At 40.7% G+C, this 23,050-nt stretch overlaps 1 protein-coding gene across 1 annotated transcript in view; it reads right to left on the bottom strand.

Annotated features, from left to right (window-relative positions):
* The window catches only part of FUNDC2 (FUN14 domain containing 2), a 77,101-nt gene that overhangs the window by 26,337 nt on the left and 27,714 nt on the right, over positions 1-23,050 (bottom strand). The window contains exons 3-4 of the mRNA XM_053698908.1: positions 16,863-16,938; positions 15,215-15,328 (exon numbers count right to left, since the gene is read on the bottom strand). Coding sequence (XP_053554883.1) covers positions 15,215-15,328; positions 16,863-16,938 — 190 coding nt within the window. The remainder of the gene's footprint in view (positions 1-15,214; positions 15,329-16,862; positions 16,939-23,050) is intronic.

Below are 23,050 nucleotides of genomic sequence, written 5' to 3' on the forward strand. Positions count from 1 at the left end.
AGGAACTTTGAAGTTCTGACGAGAGGCCATCAGATCCATGTCTGGAATGCCCCATAGTTGAGTGACTTGGGCAAAGATTTCCGGATGGAGTTCCCACTCCCCCGGATGCAATGTCTGACGACTCAGAAAATCCGCTTCCCAATTTTCCACTCCCGGGATGTGGATAGCAGACAGGTGGCAGGAGTGAGACTCCGCCCATAGAATAATCTTGGTCACTTCTTCCATCGCTAGGGAACTCCTTGTTCCCCCCTGATGGTTGATGTACGCAACAGTCGTCATGTTGTCTGATTGAAACCGTATGAACTTGGTCCTCGCTAGCTGAGGCCAAGCCTTGAGAGCATTGAATATCGCTCTCAGTTCCAGAATATTTATCGGTAGAAGAGATTCTTCCCGAGACCAAAGACCCTGAGCTTTCAGGGATCCCCAGACCGCGCCCCAGCCCATCAGACTGGCGTCAGTCGTGACAATGACCCACTCTGGTCTGCGGAATGTCATCCCTCGTGACAGGTTGTCCAGGGACAGCCACCAACGGAGTGAGTCTCTGGTCCTCTGATTTACTTGTATCTTTGGAGACAAGTCTGTATAGTCCCCATTCCACTGACTGAGCATGCACAGTTGTAATGGTCTTAGATGAATGCGCGCAAAAGGAACTATGTCCATTGCCGCTACCATCAACCCGATCACTTCCATGCACTGAGCTACGGAAGGAAGAGGAACGGAATGAAGTATCCGACAAGAGTCCAGAAGCTTTGTCTTTCTGGCCTCTGTTAGAAAAATCCTCATTTCTGAGGAGTCTATAATTGTTCCCAAGAAGGGAACCCTTGTTGACGGGGATAGAGAACTCTTTTCCACGTTCACTTTCCAGCCGTGAGATCTGAGAAAGGCCAGGACGATGTCCGTGTGAGCCTTTGCTCGAGGGAGGGACGACTCTTGAATCAGAATGTCGTCCAGGTAAGGTACTACTGCAATGCCCCTTGGTCTTAGTACCGCTAGAAGGGACCCTAGTACCTTTGTGAAAATCCTTGGAGCAGTGGCTAATCCGAAAGGAAGCGCCACAAACTGGTAATGTTTGTCCAGGAATGCAAACCTTAGGAACCGATGATGTTCCTTGTGGATAGGAATATGTAGATACGCATCCTTTAAATCCACCGTGGTCATGAATTGACCTTCCTGGATGGAAGGAAGGATAGTTCGAATGGTTTCCATCTTGAACGATGGGACCTTGAGAAATTTGTTTAAGATCTTGAGATCTAAGATTGGTCTGAACGTTCCCTCTTTTTTGGGAACTATGAACAGATTGGAGTAGAACCCCATCCCTTGTTCTCTTAATGGAACAGGATGAATCACTCCCATTTTTAACAGGTCTTCTACACAATGTAAGAACGCCTGTCTTTTTATGTGGTCTGAAGACAACTGAGACCTGTGGAACCTCCCCCTTGGGGGAAGTCCCTTGAATTCCAGAAGATAACCCTGGGAGACTATTTCTAGCGCCCAAGGATCCAGAACATCTCTTGCCCAAGCCTGAGCGAAGAGAGAGAGTCTGCCCCCCACCAGATCCGGTCCCGGATCGGGGGCCAATATTTCATGCTGTCTTGGTAGCAGTGACAGGTTTCTTGGCCTGCTTTCCCTTGTTCCAGCCTTGCATTGGTCTCCAAGCTGGCTTGGCTTGAGAAGTATTACCCTCTTGCTTAGAGGACGTAGCACTTTGGGCTGGTCCGTTTTTACGAAAGGGACGAAAATTAGGTCTATTTTTTGCCTTGAAAGGCCTATCCTGAGGAAGGGCGTGGCCCTTACCCCCAGTGATATCAGAGATAATCTCTTTCAAGTCAGGGCCAAACAGCGTTTTCCCCTTGAAAGGAATGTTTAGTAACTTGTTCTTGGAAGACGCATCAGCCGACCAAGATTTCAACCAAAGCGCTCTGCGCGCCACAATAGCAAACCCAGAATTCTTAGCCGCTAACCTAGCCACTTGCAAAGTGGCGTCTAGAGTGAAAGAATTAGCCAATTTGAGAGCATTGATTCTGTCCATAATCTCCTCATAAGGAGGAGAATCACTATCGAGCACCTTAATCAGTTCATCAAACCAGAAATATGCAGCTGTAGTGACAGGGACAATGCATGAAATGGGTTGTAGAAGGTAACCCTGCTGAACAAACATCTTTTTAAGCAAACCTTCTAATTTTTTATCCATAGGGTCTTTGAAAGCACAACTATCCTCTATGGGTATAGTGGTGCGTTTGTTTAAAGTAGAAACCGCTCCCTCGACCTTGGGGACTGACTGCCATAAGTCCTTTCTGGGGTCGACCATAGGAAACAATTTTTTAAATATGGGGGGAGGGACGAAAGGAATACCGGGCCTTTCCCATTCTTTATTAACAATGTCCGCCACCCGCTTGGGTATAGGAAAAGCTTCTGGGAGCCCCGGCACCTCTAGGAACTTGTCCATTTTACATAGTTTCTCTGGAATGACCAACTTTTCACAATCATCCAGAGTGGATAATACCTCCTTAAGCAAAATGCGGAGATGTTCCAACTTAAATTTAAATGTAATCACATCAGATTCAGCCTGATGAGAAATGTTCCCTGAATCAGTAATTTCTCCCTCAGACAAAACCTCCCTGGCCCCCTCAAATTGGATTAGGGGCCCTTCAGAGATATTAATATCAGCGTCGTCATGCTCTTCAGTAACTAAAACAGAGCGGCCACGCTTACGCTGACAAGGGTTCATTTTGGCTAAAATGTTTTTGACAGAATTATCCATTACAGCCGTTAATTGTTGCATAGTAAGGAGTATTGGCGCGCTAGATGTACTAGGGGCCTCCTGAGTGGGCAAGACTCGTGTAGACGAAGGAGGGAATGATGCAGTACCATGCTTACTCCCCTCACTTGAGGAATCATCTTGGGCATCATTGTCATTATCACATAAATCACATTTATTTAAATGAATAGGAATTCTGGCTTCCCCACATTCAGAACACAGTCTATCTGGTAGTTCAGACATGATAAACAGGCATAAACTTGATAAGAAAGTACAAAAAACGTTTTAAAATAAAACCGTTACTGTCACTTTAAATTTTAAACTGAACACACTTTGTTACTGCAATTGCGAAAAAACATGAAGGAATTGTTCAAAAATCACCAAATTTTCACCACAGTGTCTTAAAGCCTTAAAAATATTGCACACCAAATTTGGAAGCTTTAACCCTTAAAATAACGGAACCGGAGCCGTTATAAGCTTTAACCCCTTTACAGTCCCTGGTATCTGCTTTGCTGAGACCCAACCAAGCCCAAAGGGGAATACGATACCAAATGACGCCTTCAGAAAGTCTTTTCTAAGTATCAGAGCTCCTCTCACATGCGACTGCATGCCATGCCTCTCAAAAACAAGTGCGCCACACCGGCGCGAAAATGAGACTCTGCTTATGCTTTGGGAAAGCCCCTAAGAAATAAGGTGTCTAATACAGTGCCTGCCGATATTATTATATCAAAATACCCAGATAAAATGATTCCTCAAGGCTAAATATGTGCTAATAATGAATCGATTTAGCCCAGAAAAGTCTACAGTCTAAATAAGCCCTTGTAAAGCCCTTATTTACGATCGTAATAAATATGGCTTACCGGATCCCATAGGGAAAATGACAGCTTCCAGCATTACATCGTCTTGTTAGAATGTGTCATACCTCGAGCAGCAAGAGACTGCACACTGTTCCCCCAACTGAAGTTAATTGCTCTCAACAGTCCTGTGTGGAACAGCCATGGATTTTAGTTACGGTTGCTAAAATCATTTTCCTCATACAAACAGAAATCTTCATCTCTTTTCTGTTTCTGAGTAAATAGTACATACCAGCACTATTTCAAAATAACAAACTCTTGATTGAATAATAAAAAACTACAGTTAAACACTAAAAAACTCTAAGCCATCTCCGTGGAGATGTTGCCTGTACAACGGCAAAGAGAATGACTGGGGTAGGCGGAGCCTAGGAGGGATCATGTGACCAGCTTTGCTGGGCTCTTTGCCATTTCCTGTTGGGGAAGAGAATATCCCACAAGTAAGGATGACGCCGTGGACCGGACACACCTATGTTGGAGAAATAAGCCTTTTTTTAACACTAGGTGGCGCATTAGAAATGTCAATGTACATTGTTTGGTGCTTGTATGGCTATTTAAACACTAACGGCTAGATTTAGAGTTTTGTCGGTAACGACCCGCGTAGCTAACGCTGGCTTTTTTCTGGCCGCACCTTTTAAATAACTCTGGTATTGAGAGTCCACAGAATGGCTGCGTTAGGCTCCAAAAAAGGAGCGTAGAGCATATTTAACGCAACTTCAACTTTCGATACCAGAGTTGCTTACGGACGCGGCCAGCTTCAAAAACGTGCTTGTGCACGATTCCCCCATAGGAAACAATGGGGCTGTTTGAGCAGAAAAAAAACCTAACACCTGCAAAAAAGCCGCGTTCAGCTCCTAACGCAGCCCCATTGTTTGCTATGGGGAAACACTTCCTACGTCTGCACCTAACACTCTAACATGTACCCCGAGTCTAAAGACCCCTAACCTTACACTTATTAACCCCTATTCTGCCGCCCCCGCTATCGCTGACCCCTGCATATTATTATTAACCCCTAATCTGCCGCTCCGTAAACCGCCGCTACTTACATTATCCCTATGTACCCCTAATCTGCTGTCCCTAACATCGCCGACCCCTATATTATATTTATTAACCCCTAATCTGCCCCCCACAACGTCGCCTCCACCTGCCTACACTTATTAACCCCTAATCTGCCGACCGGACCGCACCGCTATTATAATAAAGTTATTAACCCCTAATCCGCCTCACTAACCCTATAATAAATAGTATTAACCCCTAATCTGCCCTCCATAACATCGCCGACACCTAACTTCAAACATTAACCCCTAATCTGCCGACTGGAGCTCACCGCTATTCTAATAAATGTATTAACCCCTAAAGCTAAGTCTACCCCTAACACTAACACCCCCCTAACTTAAATATAATTTAAATCTAACGAAATTAATTAACTCTTATTAAATAAATTATTCCTATTTAAAGCTAAATACTTACCTGTAAAATAAATCCTAATATAGCTACAATATAAATTATAATTATATTATAGCTATTTTAGGATTAATATTTATTTTACAGGTAACTTTGTATTTATTTTAACCAGGTACAATAGCTATTAAATAGTTAATAACTATTTAATAGCTAAAATAGTTAAAATAAATACAAAATTACCTGTAAAATAAATCCTAACCTAAGTTACAATTAAACCTAACACTACACTATCAATAAATTAATTAAATACCTACAAATTAAACCTAACACTACACTATCAATAAATTAATTAAATACAATATCTACAAATAAATACAATGAAATAAACTAACTAAAGTACAAAAAATAAAAAAGAACTAAGTTACAAAAAATAAAAAAATATTTACAAACATCAGAAAAATATTACAACAATTTTAAACTAATTACACCTACTCTAAGCCCCCTAATAAAATAACAAAGACCCCCAAAATAAAAAAATGCCCTACCCTATTCTAAATTACTAAAGTTCAAAGCTCTTTTACCTTACCAGCCCTGAACAGGGCCCTTTGCGGGGCATGCCCCAAAGAATTCAGCTCTTTTGCCTGTAAAAAAAAAACATACAATACCCCCCCCAACATTACAACCCACCACCCACATACCCCTAATCTAACCCAAACCCCCCTTAAATAAACCTAACACTAAGCCCCTGAAGATCTTCCTATCTTGTCTTCACCATGCCAGGTATCACCGATCGTTCCAGGCTCCGAAATCTTAATCTAAGCCCAAGCGGGGGCTAGACATCCATCATCCGACGGCTGAAGAAGTCCAGAAGAGGCTCCAAAGTCTTCATCCTATCAGGGAAGAAGATTAGATCCGGACCGGCAACCATCTTCTTCCAAGCGGCATCTTCTATCTTCATCCGATGAGGACTGGCTCCATCTTGAAGACCTCCACCGCGGACCCATCTTCTTCTGATCGGAACAGCCAATAGAATGCGAGCTCAATCTGATTGGCTGATTGAATCAGCCAATCGGATTGAACTTGATTCTGATTGGCTGATTCCATCAGCCAATCAGAATTTTCCTACCTTAATTCCGATTGGCTGATAGAATCCTATCAGCCAATCGGAATTCGAGGGACGCCATCTTGGATGACGTCCCTTAAAGGAACCGTCATTCGTCGGGAAGTTGTCGGAAGAAGAAGATGGGTCCGCGGTGGAGGTCTTCAAGATGGAGCCGGTCCTCATCGGATGAAGATAGAAGATGCCGCTTGGAAGAAGATGGTTGCCGGTCCGGATCTACTCTTCTTCCCGGATAGGATGAAGACTTTGGAGCCTCTTCTGGACTTCTTCAGCCGTCGGATGATGGATGTCTAGCCCCCGCTTGGGCTTAGATGAAGATTTCGGAGCCTGGAACGATCGGTGATACCTGGCATGGTGAAGACAAGGTAGGAAGATCTTCAGGGGCTTAGTGTTAGGTTTATTTAAGGGGGGTTTGGGTTAGATTAGGGGTATGTGGGTGGTGGGTTGTAATGTTGGGGGGGGTATTGTATGTTTTTTTTTACAGGCAAAAGAGCTGAATTCTTTGGGGCATGCCCCGCAAAGGGCCCTGTTCAGGACTGGTAAGGTAAAAGAGCTTTGAACTTTAGTAATTTAGAATAGGGTAGGGCATTTTTTTATTTTGGGGGGCTTTGTTATTTTATTAGGGGGCTTAGAGTAAGTGTAATTAGTTTAAAATTGTTGTAATATTTTTCTGATGTTTGTAAATATTTTTTTATTTTTTGTACTTTAGTTAGTTTATTTCATTGTATTTATTTGTAGATATTGTATTTAATTAATTTATTGATAGTGTAGTGTTAGGTTTAATTGTAGGTATTTTATTTAATTAATTTATTGCTAGTGTAGTGTTAGGTTTAATTGTAACTTAGGTTAGGATTTATTTTACAGGTAATTTTGTAATTATTTTAACTATTTTAGCTATTAAATAGTTCTTAACTATTTAATAGCTATTGTACCTGGTTAAAATAAATACAAAGTTGCCTGTAAAATAAATATTAATCCTAAAATAGCTACAATATAATTATAATTTATATTGTAGCTATATTAGGGTTTATTTTACAGGTAAGTACAGTATTTAGCTTTAAATAGGAATAATTTATTTAATAAGAGTTAATTTATTTTGTTAGATTTAAATTATATTTAACTTAGGGGGGTGTTAGTGTTAGGGTTAGACTTAGCTTTAGGGGTTAATCCATTTATTAGAATAGCGGCGAGATTCGGTCGGCAGATTAGGGGTTAATAATCGAAGTTAGGTGTCGGCGATGTTAGAGAGGGCAGATTAGGGGTTAATACTATTTATTATAGGGTTATTGAGGCGGGAGTGAGGCGGATTAGGGGTTAATAACTTTATTATAGTAGCGGTGAGATCCGCTCGGCAGATTAGGGGTTAATAAGTGTAGGCAGGTGGAGGCGACGTTGAGGGGGGCAGATTAGGGGTTAATAAATATAATATAGGGGTCGGCGGTGTTAGGGGCAGCAGATTAGCGGTATATAGCTATAATGTAGGTGGCGGCTCTTTGCGGTCGGCAGATTAGGGGTTAATTATTGTAGGTAGCTGGCGGCGACGTTGTGGGGGGCAGGTTAGGAGTTAATAAATATAATATAGGGGTCGGCGGTGTTAGGGGCAGCAGATTAGGGGTACATAAGTATAACGTAGGTGGCGGTCGGCAGATTAGGGGTTAAAAAAATTTAATTGAGTGGCGGCGATGTGGGGGGACCTCGGTTTAGGGGTACATAGGTAGTTTATGGGTGTTAGTGTACTTTAGAGCACAGTAGTTAAGAGCTTTATAAACCGGCGTTAGCCCAGAAAGCTCTTAACTACTGACTTTTTTCTGCGGCTTGAGTTTTGTCGTTAGATTTCTAACGCTCACTTCAGACACGACTCTAAATACCGGAGTTAGAAAGATCCCATTGAAAAGATAGGATACGCAATTGACGTAAGGGGATCTGCGGTATGGAAAAGTCACGGCTGAAAAGTGAGCGTTAGACCCTTTCCTGACTGACTCCAAATACCGGCGGTAGCCTAAAACCAGCGTTAGGAGCCTCTAACGCTGGTTTTCACGGCTACCGCCAAACTCTAAATCTAGGCCTTAGGTAAATATACACTACAATTATTGTTCACAAAATTAAAAAAAAATTTGACCACTAGGTGGCGCACTAGAGATGTTAATATGCATTGTTTGGCGCCAGTATGGCTATTTAAACACCAATATAATCACTTGATATTTAGCTTGACAAAGGGCATATTGTTTGCCTGAAACGTTGCTGTTATTGTTGGAACCCTGTATGCACAAATAAAGGTCAATTTTCACTACTAGCTGGAGAACTTCTTGCATTGCCAGAATGTTGATGGGGAGTAAGGACTCCTCCGGTGACCAAGTTCCCCGAGCCTTCAAAGAACCCCAGACGGCACCCCAGAAGGCTGGCGTCCATAGTCACAATCTCCCATTATGGTCTCAAAATGCACGTGCCTTGGGATAGGTGATCCTGACAGAGCCACCAGGAGAGAGATTATTTTGGTGGTTAGATCAGAATGATCGATGTTCCATTGTCTGAGCATACAAAGTTGTAGAGGTCGCAGATGAAAGCGAGCAAAAGAATAATGTCCATAGTAGCTACCATGAGTCCGATTACTTCCATGCATTGTGCCACTGAGGTGCGCTCAGATGTTTGAAAAGATAGACAGGACGAGAGACTCTTGGATCTTCTTAGATCCGTCAGTAAAATTTTCATGGAAACTGAATCTATGATTGTTCCCAGAAAGCAACCCCTAGTGTCGGGAACCAGGGAGCTCTTGCACCGATTTATCTTCCACCCATTGTCTCACAGGAGAAACAATGGAGTCCATGTGAGATCTTGCCAAAGGAAAAGATGGAGCCTGAACCAAGATATCGTCCAGTTAAGGGGCCACAGCGATGCCTCGCGTCCTTGCTACAGTTAAAAGAGCTCCCAGGACTTTTGTAAAGATTCTGGGGCCCGTGGCCAAACCAAATGGCAGGGCTAAAAAATGGAAATGTTTGTCTAGAAAGACAAACCGTAGGAACTGAAAGTGATCCTTGTGGGTCGGAACATGGAGGTATGCGTCCTTCAAATCTATGGTGGTCATGAACTGACCCTCTTGGACCAACGGAAGAATGGATCTGAACTTGGACGGCACCCTGAGAAACTTGAGACACTTTAGGTCTAGGATAGGGCAAAAGGTTTCCTTCCTTCTTGGGAACCATGAACAGAATTGAGTAAAATCCTAGGCCCTGCTCTGAGGGAGGGACCAGGACGATTACACCCAAAGAGAATAGATAGTCTACACAATTGAGAAAGGCGGCTCTCCTAACAGGGTTCGAGGACAGTCTTGACAAAAGGAATCTGCCTCTTGGAAGGTAAGACTTGAATCCTATACTGTACCCCTGGGAGACCACGTCTACGAACCAATGGTCTGGATTGTTGCAAATCCAAGTGTTCTGAAAAAAAAGGATAGTCTGCCCCCTACATGATCCGGTCCCGGATTGGGGGCCATCCCGTCATGCAGACTTATTGTCGGAAGAGGGTTTCTTTGACTGCTTTTTCTTGTTCCAAGACTGGCTCGGTTTCCAGGTACTTTTGATCCAATTTAGAAGGGGCCGGAGACCTCTGCCCCTTGGATGTCCGAAAGGGACGAAAATTACCAGACTGTTGACCCTTGGATCTAGCCTTCTTGTCCTGGGGAAGGAAGGTGCCCTTCCCACCAGTCAACGTGCAAATGATAGAATCCAGGCTGGGACCTAAAAGACTTCCCCTTAAAAGGTTAAGGAGAGGAGTCTAGACTTAGACACCATGTCCACCAACCAGGACTTTAACCACAAGGCCCTACGTGACAGGATCGCAAAGCCAGATGTCTTAGCGCTCAAGTGGATAACCTGCATGTTAGCGTCACAAATAAAGGAATTTTGTAATTGTAAAGCCTTAATCCAATCTTAACTCCTCTAAAGGAGTTTCTACCAAAATCACTTCAGATAAGTTGTCGCACCAGTAAGTGGCGGCCAGTTGCCAGAGAAGTCCAAGCTGATGAAAAAATCCTCCTTAAGTACACCTCCAGCTTTCTGTCCATGTGGTCTTTAAAGGAGGTACTATCCTCTAGCGGAATAGTTCACTTGGCCAGGGTGAGAAAAGTTCCCTCCACTTTGGGAATGGAACCCCATAACTCTAAAAGTTAGAGTTAGGGACTGGAAACATCTTCTTAAAAGTTAGAGGATAGGGAGAATGGTATCCCAGGTCTCTCCCACTCCTTAGAGATGATGTCCGCCATGAGGGCTGGAATTGGAAATACTTCCGGAGCTCTAGGCATAACATCATAAACGTTATCCAATTTAGGAATCTTAGGTTTGGACAGCTTAGGATCAGGAACATCTAGAGTAGACAACACCTCCTTGAGTAACAAACAAAGGTGTTCAAGTTTGAATCTGAAATTAATTTCCTCAGGTTCCACTGATATGTCCACAATGGAGTCAGAAATCTCGCCTTTGGAGGCCAAAGAAGAATGATCATCCTTAGAATTTTGTGAAAGACTGACGAAAGTAGACTCAATATGAGAAGAGTCCTGTATCCATGGAAACATTTTTTACTTTTCTCTTCCTCTTACCTGAGTCGGGTAAGGCGCTCAGCGCAGCAGAAATAGCAGATTTAAGCTGTTTAGCATAGTCTTCTGGTAGAAAAATTCCCTCAGAATTAGACTGAGCTGCAGGGAACTGCATGTGCAATCTTAATAGGGGGACTGAGGAGAGAGTTGAAGCCTATCCTTTACAACAGTGTCCTGAGAGGTAATGGGCTCTGATGTATTAATATTGTTACAAGACCTGTTCGCTCTGGGTTTAAATAGTAATGTTGAAGACACACATTGGAAACAAAATTGAGAAGGGGGTATAACCTGAACCGCCTCACAATATAAAACATTTATGCAATAAAAGGCACAGAGATAAAAACTTTCCCCCCCTCCAAACTGTCCTCCATAGCTCAGTCTGATTTACAGCAGTAATAAGACTCAGCCCAAAAAAAAAAAAAAGATAAACTTTAACCAAAAAATAAATGCAACCTCTAAATAACTGTGTACAAATATCACAATCCGATGCGCTCCGTCCCTTTCACACTGTGCTGAGGAGTGATTGTAATTCAAACTGCACAGAAACTACTATCCAAAGTGCTCCTATTATCTGCAGCGCATTCGGAATGGTTAGAGCACAGTGCGCGGCGCCCCACGTGGTGTCATGTCCTCTCTTGAGACACACCCACAGAGAAGCGCCAAAGCGTGCAAAAACAATTGCAACAGTGCTGCCATTGGCTGAGCATCATTACAAGATACCCCAAGAGAAAGATTAGTCCCTGTCCAGAACCGGGTTAGCCAAATACAAACCCACAATAAAGGCTGATAGCCCTAATACCTACTGTCCCACACTGAGATCAGTGAAATAAAAGCGCTCTGTTAAAACAATGACACACTCAGACAGAAAATTAAGATTGCAGCAGTTCCCTGGTAACTGCCCAATAAAATATACTATCCTGAGCCAGGGTAGGTTTTGTGCCCTCACACCCTGTATAAGGTCTCTATTAGGCTGCAAACTTGCACCTGTATAATGTGTCTGATATCCCTCCTGAGAAAAGGAAAACATAACTACCTTTACGGTCCTTGCTGTAGGACAGTTACAGCACTTTTAGGTCTGACAGCTTCATCCACTTCTGACAAGGACCTGAGGTAAAAAGGAAAGCAGTGTTAGCTAACACTGATTGCCTGGTGGGGGTGTTAGCACAAATTGCTGGAAGGAGGACAGAGAAGATCCCTGCGACATCCAGCAGCTAACAGCTACCAAAACTCTAACTAAGATGATTACATGGACACAGCATAAACCCCAGTCCTATCTTGCAGGGAAAAGACCCATTAAAGGACTTTTAATTCAATTTTCTTCAGAACACTTTTAGTCTACCTCCTAGTCACAGAGGCAAAGAATGACTGGGAGAGTATGGGAAGTAGGATGGATCTTAAGGCTTTGGCTGGGGTGTCTTTGCCTCCTCTTGGTGGCCAGGAAGTGAATTCCACACAGTAATGAATTAACTTTTTGACTCTCCATGCCATTGGAAATAAATCCTTTTCAACAAAGGATACCAAGAAAATAAAACATTAACTAATAGAAGTAAATTGGAAAGTTGTTTAAAATTGTATGCTCTGAGCCATGAAAGAAAAAAAAAATTGGGTTTTATGTCCCTTTAACCACATTTAGAGACTATCGCCTAGATTACGAGTTGTGCGATACGGTAAAAAGGCAGCGTTAAGAGGTCCTAACGCTGCTTTTTTACGCCAGCTGGTATTACGAGTCTTGAAGGTTTAGGGTCACCGCAGACTTCTTTGGCCTTACCGCAAAACGACTTACGTAAACTTCGTAAAGTCTTTTTTCTATGGGACTTCCACAGCACTGGTATTACGAGTCTGTCCTGGGAGGCCAAAAAGTGAGCGGTACACCCTACCCTGTCAAGAGACCTAACGCATTTAAAAGTCAGTAGTTAAGAGTTTTATGGTACAACGCCGTAACATAAAACTCATAACTAAAGTGCTAAAAAGTACACTAACACCCATAAACTACCTATTAACCCCTAAGCCGAGGCCCTCCCGCATTGCAAACACTATAATAAAATTTTAACCCCTAATCTTCCGCTCCGGACACCGCCGCCACCTACATTATATGTATTAACCCTTAATGTGCCGCCCCCAACATCGCCGACACCTACATACTATTTATTAACCCCTAATCTGCCGCCCCAATGTCGCCGCAACCTACCTACATTTATTAACCTCTAATCTGCTGCTCCCAATGTCGCCACTGCTATATTAAAGTTATTAACCCCTAAACCTAAGTCTAACCCTAACACTCCCTAACTTAAATATAATTACAATAAATCTAAATAAAATTACTATCATTAACTAAATTATTCCTATTTAAAACTATATATATGCAGCCACCAATAAGCAGCTAGAACCTAGGTTATTTGCTGCTCCTGAGCTTACATAGATAAACCATTCAGCAAAGGATAACAAGAGAAGGAAGCAAATTAAAAAAGTACATTGGAATGTTAAAAATTGTATTCTCTAGCTGAATCATGAAAGAAAAAAAAAGTGTGTTTCATGTCCCTTTAAGAATGTTGCAATGAAAAATATATTAGTGTATTGTTTTGGTTTTTTTTTTAAAAGTGTATATATATATATATATATATACACACACACACACTTGGTATCTTCTGTTCCTCCACCTCCCTTCCTTTCCTCTTTTGGCTGGGCTGTGAGATAGAGAGCAGTCCCATCCACTCTCTTCCTAAGGGCTTACAAAGGGCTGGACTTCAAGATTGTCATGTGACACATACACTGATTGGATGTTCATTGGAATTGTCAAAAAAAGTTCACCCCAGTATGACGGCAAAACATTTTGCTCAATTGATTGACAGATGACGAATCTGCAATCCACTAATTGTTGTTTCTCCCCCAGGGCGTTCAGCCCCTTTGCACAAACGTCACGCCCGGGGGGGGGGGGGAAACATCAATTAGTGGATTGCAGATTCGTAATCTGTCAATCAATTGAGCAATATAGCGGGTGGAGGAACGGCGCTTATCGTTGGAGCATTTAAAAAGGTAAAAATCGAAGATCAGTTTATAGTGCAAATTTGATGAATAAAAGTCTAACTACATTTTTTTATTCTATCCTAGGACTTGAGCGAGTACGCTCAAGTTTACACTCATTTAACCACCACAAAGTGATAAAATAAAAAAAAATACCACTTTGGAACTGTAGAAAGCTGTTGGCCTGAAATCGACACCCCTTGTAAACCAGTCAGCCACAGCAGTTGTGCAGCTGTGTTGTATGACTGCCACTGCCAATTGTCTGTCACTGCTCAGGACCAGCAGTTCTCTGCAGCTCCCAAGCAATACTTTATTTGTTCAACCCCTTTGTGTGAGTTAAACACAGACTTACAGGGCCAGCAGTGCTAAAATGATATGCTCTTTGATTATTAGAGCATGTAAATGTTGCCAGTCCATCTAATAAAATAGTAACTTTATTAAACCCATATAGTAAAATCCAACATGGGCTACAAAACCAAAGTAGGGCGTTATGTATCAAAAAGGTTTACGCATTTCGGCATAAGCCATATTTATAGGCTTTATGCTGAAACACAATACAGAACGCTCTTCTTTGCCTTTGTAGCTCATGTTGGATCAAAATACATGAGCTTAGATTACGTTTTTTTTACTACACAGAATTTAAACTTTATAAGGAAATAACTTTTGAGCCCATTTAAATTGAATGCCCATTTAAAATTAATTTGAGGAATAAAAAAAAAGAAGACAGTTAAATATTAAAAGGACAGTAAAGTTGATATTTAAATGTTAAATGAATCAGATATTTTGCTTTGTTCTCTTGCTTTTATTTGTTAAAAGAATATACTTAGGTACACTCAGGAGCAGCAATGCACTACCCCTCAGATAGCTGCTGATTGATGGCTGAACATATAGTCCTCTTGTCATTGGCTCAACCAATGTATTCAGCTAGCCCCCAGTAGTGCATTGCTGCTCCAACAAAAGGATACCAAGAGAATAAAGTAAATCAGAAAGCTGTTCAAAATCTTATTCTCTGAAACATAAGACAAAATTGTGGTTTCATTTCTCTCTAATCAATGAAAAATAATATCCTTGTGCAGATACATGAGCATATACATAAAACTCCCTTAACTACTTGCTTCAAAGGGACATGAAACCCCAAAATATTTCTTCATAATTCAGATACAGCATGCAGTTTAATCAACTTTCTAATGTACTTCTATTATCTAATTTGCCAAGTTCTCTTGGTATCCTTAGTTGAAAAGAATACCTAGGTAGGCCTAGGAGCTAGCTGCTGATTGGTGGCTACACAGAAATTCCTCGTCATTTGCTTATTGATGTGTTCATCTATCTCCCATTAGTGCATTGATGCTCTTTCAACAAGAGACACAAAGAAAATAAAGTAACATTGATAATAGAAGTAAATTAGAAAAGTTTAAAAAAAAAATCTATACTATAATTCATGAAAGTAAATTTTAATATCCCTATGTTTTCACCTCCTGTGCTCTACTTTTTCTTTTGCTCTGGATTTTCAGTTGTTCTTTGGCTTTGTTCATGTCTTTTTCTAACCGCTTCCAGTTCACATGGATATATCCAGTATGATGAGCAATCTGAAATGAATAGGTCACCATTTTATTAACTATTTTATTTCCAAAGAGCAAACAGATAATCCAATGGTTAAACTGCAAACTCAGAGACAGTGAACCTGCTTACACTAAATCAGTTAAAAGAAGAAAAGGCACTGGGTGTCCTGTCTCTTCCCTGTGACCATATAACTAATTACATAATCCTGCTCTTATATTTAATTTTTCCCTACATTAAATATCCCTTATCCACCCTCACGCCATCTATCCACCTCTAATTTAGAATGAATCATTTATACAAATAGCTATTCTCCCCTTCCAAGATTAGCAGATAGCGTAAAATATGCTTATTCCCACCCAACAGTCTATATATCCAATATATCTATTATTGATGTATGCCTTGGACTTCCCTTCATATTTCAGGGTAGAACTCATCTAAGAAGCATTAACTTGCATAGCCAGCATAAATCCCTCCATGGAACATTACCATTTAAGTGCCCATACATTTTCAGCATTCTAATGGCATATGGTTCTTACTGATATTTTATACTATAACCACCCCCCCCCCCCCGATAATAATCTTAGATGCCCAACCACTTTTCATATGAAACCCTTATATATGGCTCCGCCCCCCACCATTTTCACCTTTCCCTCCATTTAGAGCGGCTCTTGCCCGCAGAATTTCCCTTCCCCCCTCCTCGCTAATTTGGTCCAAAAGCGACCAAACTGATCCTAATCCAAACTTGTCCCAACTTCACTAGAATAAATAATTTTGTGATCGTTCCTTATGACAAGGTGGAGACCAAACTCTCTACATAATATAAAAATGAGGTTTAATTACCCATCAATGACGTACTAGTCGCGCTTCTCTCACAATATTACTTTTATCTACTAAATACTTGTTGTGAATTTGTTAAGCTACAATACTGGTAGTGTGAACACCAGATATAATTGTGTATTTCACAGTTACCATATTCATATACTTCTTGTTATATCTCTACTTATTTCCTATTTTTGTGGGTAAATAATGTATGTTTCAATGTTTTGCCTTTATTGTCATTGGTTGACTATTGTATGTAATGTTTTTCATAACCTCAATAAAAAATGTATTTAAAAAAAAAAAAAAAAAGAAGAAAAGGCAAAGTGCCAAAACACAAGCTTTGATATGAATGGCTTAAAAAAATAACCACCTGCTAACAATGTACTCATTTGTCAGAATGAGGAAAACAGAAACTCTAGAGAAAAATACAATTTTCAGAAAAAATGCTGTGGTTTTAGACTATTATGGAGGGAGTCTGACAGTCAGTGCAACAGAGAGGGTAAAACAAAGACTATGAATAGCTGCAGCTATGATAACTTTGTTAGTTAATCACACCTATTTTTTTTTAATGAAGATGGCTTTTTGATTAAGCAGAGTCAAGTACCAGTACATATGTTTATGTAGGTTTACAGATTTATGTAGGTGGGTTTGCTTTTTTCTCTTTTTAGTGCCCATACAAACTTACTCCAAACACACTTGCACATTTAACAAAACAAGTATTAAATAATTACATTTCCTCACCTGTAGAATCAAAAAGCCCCCTCCAGCTGCAGATGCTGCCAGCTTCCCCACTTTGATACAAAGGAACCCGGCACACCTAGTAAAAAAAGTCCACAAATACAGTGTGTATGTTACATATGAGCATGCTACATACACATATCATGGGGTTCACATTTATATCTGTCAAATGTTTGACATTTTCTACACCTGCCTCAGCAAGAAGAAAGTTATATTAATAAATCTTTAAAGGAACATAAACAGGGTAGATTTGATTTAAATCAAATCAATTTAAATCACTAGTAAGTAAGAATTTATTTAAATCATGGTTTTCTACATAAAGGTTTAAATTTTTAGAATAATATTTTTTCAGATGTTTCCTTTTATATCAGAAAATTACTGATTTAGTTATATACCATTAAAAATACATAGCTAATTATGAAATTATTGAAAGGTGAACTATCACCAGTTTAATAATTTTGGCTACACATATATGCCTCTTTTGGCTCACTCAATGTGTTCAGCTAGCTAAAAGTAGTGAATTGCTGCTCCAACAAAGGATACCAAGAGAAAGACAAATTAGATAATAAAAGCAAAACTGAAAGTTGTTTAAAAACTTTTGCTCTGTCTGAATCATAAAAGATAAATGTAGGCCTTATGTCCCTATAAAGGACAGCTCAATACAGTAGATTCGCATAATCAACAAATGCATGATAAAAAGACAATTCAAAAGCACTTAGTCTGAATTTCAAATGAGTAGTAGATTTTTTTCTGACAAATTTCAAAGTTATATCTATTTCCTCTCCTGTGTCATGTGACAGCCATCAGTCAATCACAATTGCATATACGTCTATCCTGTGAATTATTGCACATGCTCAGTAGGAGCTGGTGACTCAAAAAAAAAAAAAAGTGTAAATATAGAAAGACTGTGCACATTTTGTTAATGGAAGCAAATTGGAATTTGTTTAAAATTGCCTGCTCTATATGAATCTTGAATGTTTAATTTTCACTTGAAAGGGACATGATACCCAAATGTTAAAGCACTTGAAAATGATGCAGCATAGCTGTAAAAAGCTAACTAGAAAATATCACCTAAACATCTCTATCCTCTTAAGGACGGGGCAATTCAGACAAAAACTTCCCCAAAAGACCAGAGCATTTTTGCCATCACTACATTTAAACAGAAATAGAGCTTTTTTTATATTTACCTATCAACACAATTTTTTTATTTTTTTTTAGTAGACAACCAAAAGTATTGATCTAGGCCCATTGTGGTATATTTCATGCCACCATTTCAACGCCAAATGCGATCAACTAATAAAAAAAAAAATTGTTAACTTTTTCACTGAAATTATTTACAAACAGCTTGTGCAATCATGGCACTAATGGTTGAAAATGTTCTCTAGGATTCCCTTTGTTCAGAAACAGCAGACATATGGCTTTGGCATTGCTTTTTAGTAATTAGAAGGCTGCTAAATGCCGCCGCGCACCACACTTGTATTATGCCCAGCAATGAAGTGGTTAAAGCTAAAATTATCCCTGCAACCCCACCTGACACATCCCACCCCCAATCCCTCCCTGACCCCTCAAACAGCACTGTCACCGCCATCTTAAGCACTGGCAGAAAGTCTGACAGTATAAAAATAAGTTGTTTTTTTAAAATATATATATATATATATATATATATATATATATATATATATATATATATATATATATATATATTTACATATTTTCTGCGGGATAGTATCCCCCCTTACCTCCCAACCTTGCTGATCCCCCCAAACAGCTCTCTAACCCTCCCCCTCTACCTATTTGCCGCCATCTTAGGTACTGGCAGCTGTCTGCCAGTTCCCAGTTTGCTGCAAATTAGGCAAAACAATTCAACACACTACCCCCCTCCCAGATCCCTTTCCCTCAACAGATCCCACATAGGATCCCCCTCATTTACCCTCCTCCCCACTCACTGTCAGCTTTTTTTCCCCCAACGCCTGTAGCATGGCGGTCCCACCTGCTCCCGCACTCTTCCTGCCCCCTCCAGCGATGGGCCGCCCACCCGCCTCCTTTCTTACCCTCCAACCCACAATCGGCACAGCCGCAGTCCGCTGTAGGGAGGGCCATGGTGTAATGTAAAAAGGTGCAATATGTGTAAATATATATCCCATGGGGCCAAGAATGTGACCTTTTACACCACAGGTCGCACCTATAAAATTCAAGGCAGATTGGACTGTGGATCCACATTTGTTATATATGTATTAACCTGTAAGTGTGGGATACAATTCTTAGGGCATACGATTAGAAAGATGAGAAGGAGATGGGGAGAGCATTTTAGGAACATTATCAAAAATAGTAATAAACATAGTGTGTCTAGACATCACAATGTATGCCAGCATAAAGACCCATGCAATTCTCGCGTAACCCCGTTGGAGAGAATCCCACCTTTGAGTGGGTCCAATAGATACACTAGACTTATTGGATTTTTAAATTTGGGAGTCTCTTTCCTGCGGGTTTAAACGAAAATATAAAATATGGCAGCTTTCTGAAAATAAGTATACTATTACTTGACTAAGATCTGTAATTGCTCCTCTTTGGACCTATTAATGTTTGTTGTTTCTCACATCCACAATTATTTTTTATAGCCCTGTTCGTTATTCAGCTAATTTTTTGGGATATCCAATATATCAAGGATGGCCAGCACTAGATATTTGAGTGACACCTAACATAGCCCCAATCTGATTAGGTAGATCCCTTCCTGAGCGTAATAACAAAGCTCGACATTCCCTACTTAGTCGACATCGTACCACATAGTTAACCACTAGATAACTTGCACTAAACACATAAGGAACACTTTATATGGGGTCACATAATCACGGCACCTGTGAATGTGATTCTCCATTCAGATTCCTAGTTGCTGATGTATCATCTGAGAGGAGCTGCCGTGATTATACATAGAAGGTCATTTGAGGCCTAATACTGGACTTATCAACATAGGATGTACCTGAACCATCCAGATTGGAGGCCCAATACCCATAGAGGACTCGGATTAGACATATTGTATATGTGTATTTTTGTACTTCTCTTATTAATGTTATTCTCTTTATTCCATTACTCCTAATGGTCATATCAAATTTATAGTATTATTTTGTATGATCAAACACATTGGCTGACATAGACCAATTACATAGATCTTTTGTATACAGCGCCCCCTAAAAGTTGGACACGTCTGTGATATCAACAGGTTTGGCTCCTCCAATCACAGCTTTCCCCCCAGGGTAGTCATTGCCTGAGGCCATGCTGTGATTGGAGGAAGCTGGATTAGTCATTGATGACGTGTGAAGAAATGATCTCCGGGTGGGGGAAGCTGCTCTGGCTGTTAAAAAAAACAAAGGTAAGTTTTTAATCAAAACGACTGCCTCTTAAACTTTGATGAATGAAAGTGTCCTTGTTTTTAATAGTATTTTTAAAAAAACGGGCTTTCATTCATCAAAGTTTACCTACACTTTAAGCTATAGTGTGGTAGCACTAGGTAATAAGAATATACTTGTTTTTCAATTTATTTACAGGCACAGTGCCCATTAATATTAATTTACTGTTTTGTGATCATCTACCTGCTAGTAGTGCATGGTTGGTCCTTCAAAAAGGATACAAAGAAAATTGAGCAAATTTGATAATTAAAGTAAATTGGAGAGTTTAAAATGGTATGCTGTAAATGAATCACAATAGAAAAAATTGCGGTTTCAAATGAGCTATTTTCTATGGAAATTTTGTTTTATTAAAATGGAATTCCGCATGGACCCTGGCAGACCCGGAGAGGCACCTTTCCTTTAAAAGGAGGCTCTGAAACATCTAGCCCATGGATACATACTTTCTCACACACCACACACATGCACTCTCACACACTGTCTATCATGTGCAGTGTCTCATATATATGAACTCTTAGTCTTACCATCATGTGCACATGCTACCACAGTCTTACACACATGCACTCACTTATTTAGTGTCACATAAATTCACTCTCTTACATAGTATCTTACTAACTCACCATATTTTTTTATTTTTTTTACACACAACAAATACACGTGCTGCTAAGACCATGTGATAAATAAAATATGGCTCAACGTTTCAGGTGAGGTTCTCTAACAAATACTTATCCAATAAACAATATAATCACACTACCAAAACTATTTATAATAGATTGTACTGGCTGCTTACATAAAAAAGTCACTTCCACTAAATAGTCAATTTGTGTATAGAATTGTGTAAATCCACATGCATTGGAGTTTAACAGCATAGACATATTTTACCGTGATTTAGATAGAGCAAGCAATTTTAAAATTCTCTAATAGTTGAAAAATGACATGCATTATTTGCTCGAGCATGTCATTTTAATATTGACCTTGCACTACTGTATGTTTAACCACCGCAAAGGGGTTAAACACACAGTAGAAGTACTGCAGGTCCCAAGTGGAAACTGCCGCTGATCCAATAAGCAGCACCAGTTACACAGCTGATTTGGGCAACAAGCACTGCTGATTGGATCAGTGGTTGTTTCTGCTTGAGACCACAGAAGTGCTCTGAGGGTACTGAGTGGTACTTCTATTGTGTGTTGAACCCCTTTGTGGGGGTAAAACACACATCAGTGCAGGGTCAATAGTCTTAAAATGAGATGCTCTAACGAATTGGAACTTGTAGATTTTCAAACTTTTATGGCCATTTAAACAACTTTCCAATTTACTATTATCTAATCTGCTTTGCTTTCTTGGTATCCTTTGTTGAAAAGTATACCAAGGTAGGCTCAGGAGCAGCAATGGGAGCTGCTGATTGGCCACTACACATATATGCCTCGTCATTGGCTCACAAGATGTGTTCAGCTAGCTTCCAGCAGGGCATTGATTGCCCTTTTTAAACAAAGGATATTAAGGCAATGAAGCAAATTGGAAAAAGTAAATTGGAAAGGAGTTTAAAATTGTATTTTCTGAATTATGTAAAGAAAAAAAAAAACTGTTTCATGTTCCTTTAAAGGGACAGTCTAATCCAGAATTTTTATTGTTCAACCCCTTAATGACCGAGGACGTACGCCATACGTCCTCAGAAAAAATACAGTTAACGCCTGAGGACGTATGGCGTACGTCCTCGGTTTGGAAAGCAGCTGGAAGCAATCCTGATCGCTTCCAGCTGCTTTCCGGTTATTGCAGGATGCCTCGATATTGAGGCATCCTGCAATAACAATTTGTACCCCTCCGGTGCAGAGAGAGCCACTCTGTAGCCCTCTCTACACCGGACATCGATAGCCGCATTCGTTGGTGGGTGGGAGCTGCAGTGGGAGGCGGGTGGGCGGCCATCGATGGGTTCTAAGACACAGAGGGGGGCGGGATCGGGGGCGGGACAGTCGGGCGCGCGCACGGGGGTGGCGGGCGGGCGCGTGCACGGGGAGGGAGCGGGTGGGAACCGCTACACTACAGAAAACTATCAAGTATAAGTGGGAGGAAGGGGGGAAGAAATGCCCCCAAAAAGTAATCTAAGGGATCTGGGAGGGGGTGGGGGTTGGTCTTGGGCTACACTACAGAAAAAAATAACAAATAAAAAAAGGAGACTATATAGTGTAAACTGGGTACCCAAGATGGCTGCCAAGAGGGTAGAGGGGGAGGTTAGAGAGCTGTTTGGGGGGGGGGCAGGGAGGTTTGGGGGCTAAGGGGGGATCCTACACAGCAGCATATGTAAATATGCAAAGGGGGGGAAAAAAGAAAAAAAGGATGCCTTTTATTTTAGTACTGGCAGACTTTCTGCCAGTACTTAAGATGGTGGGGACAATTGTGGGGTGGGGGAGGTAAGAGAGCTGTTTGGGAGGGATCTGGAGGGGTTGATGTGTCAGGTGGGAGGCTGATCTCTACACTAAAGCTAAAATTAACCCTGCAAGCTACCTAATTAACCCCTTCACTGCTAGCCATAATACATGTGTGATGCGCAGCGGCATTTAGCGGCCTTCTAAATACCAAAAAGCAACGCCAAAGCCATATATGTCTGCTATTTCTGAACAAAGGGGATCACAGAGAAGCATTTACAACCATTTATGCCATAATTACACAAGCTGTTTGTAAATGATTTCAGTGAGAAACCTAAAATTTGGAAAAATTTAACGTTTTTTTTAATTTTATCGCATATGGCGGTGAAATGGTGGTATGAAATATACCAAAATGGGCCTAGATCAATAC

Source organism: Bombina bombina, chromosome 1 (genome assembly GCF_027579735.1).
Source record: "Bombina bombina isolate aBomBom1 chromosome 1, aBomBom1.pri, whole genome shotgun sequence".
Taxonomy (NCBI): Eukaryota; Metazoa; Chordata; class Amphibia; order Anura; family Bombinatoridae; genus Bombina; species Bombina bombina.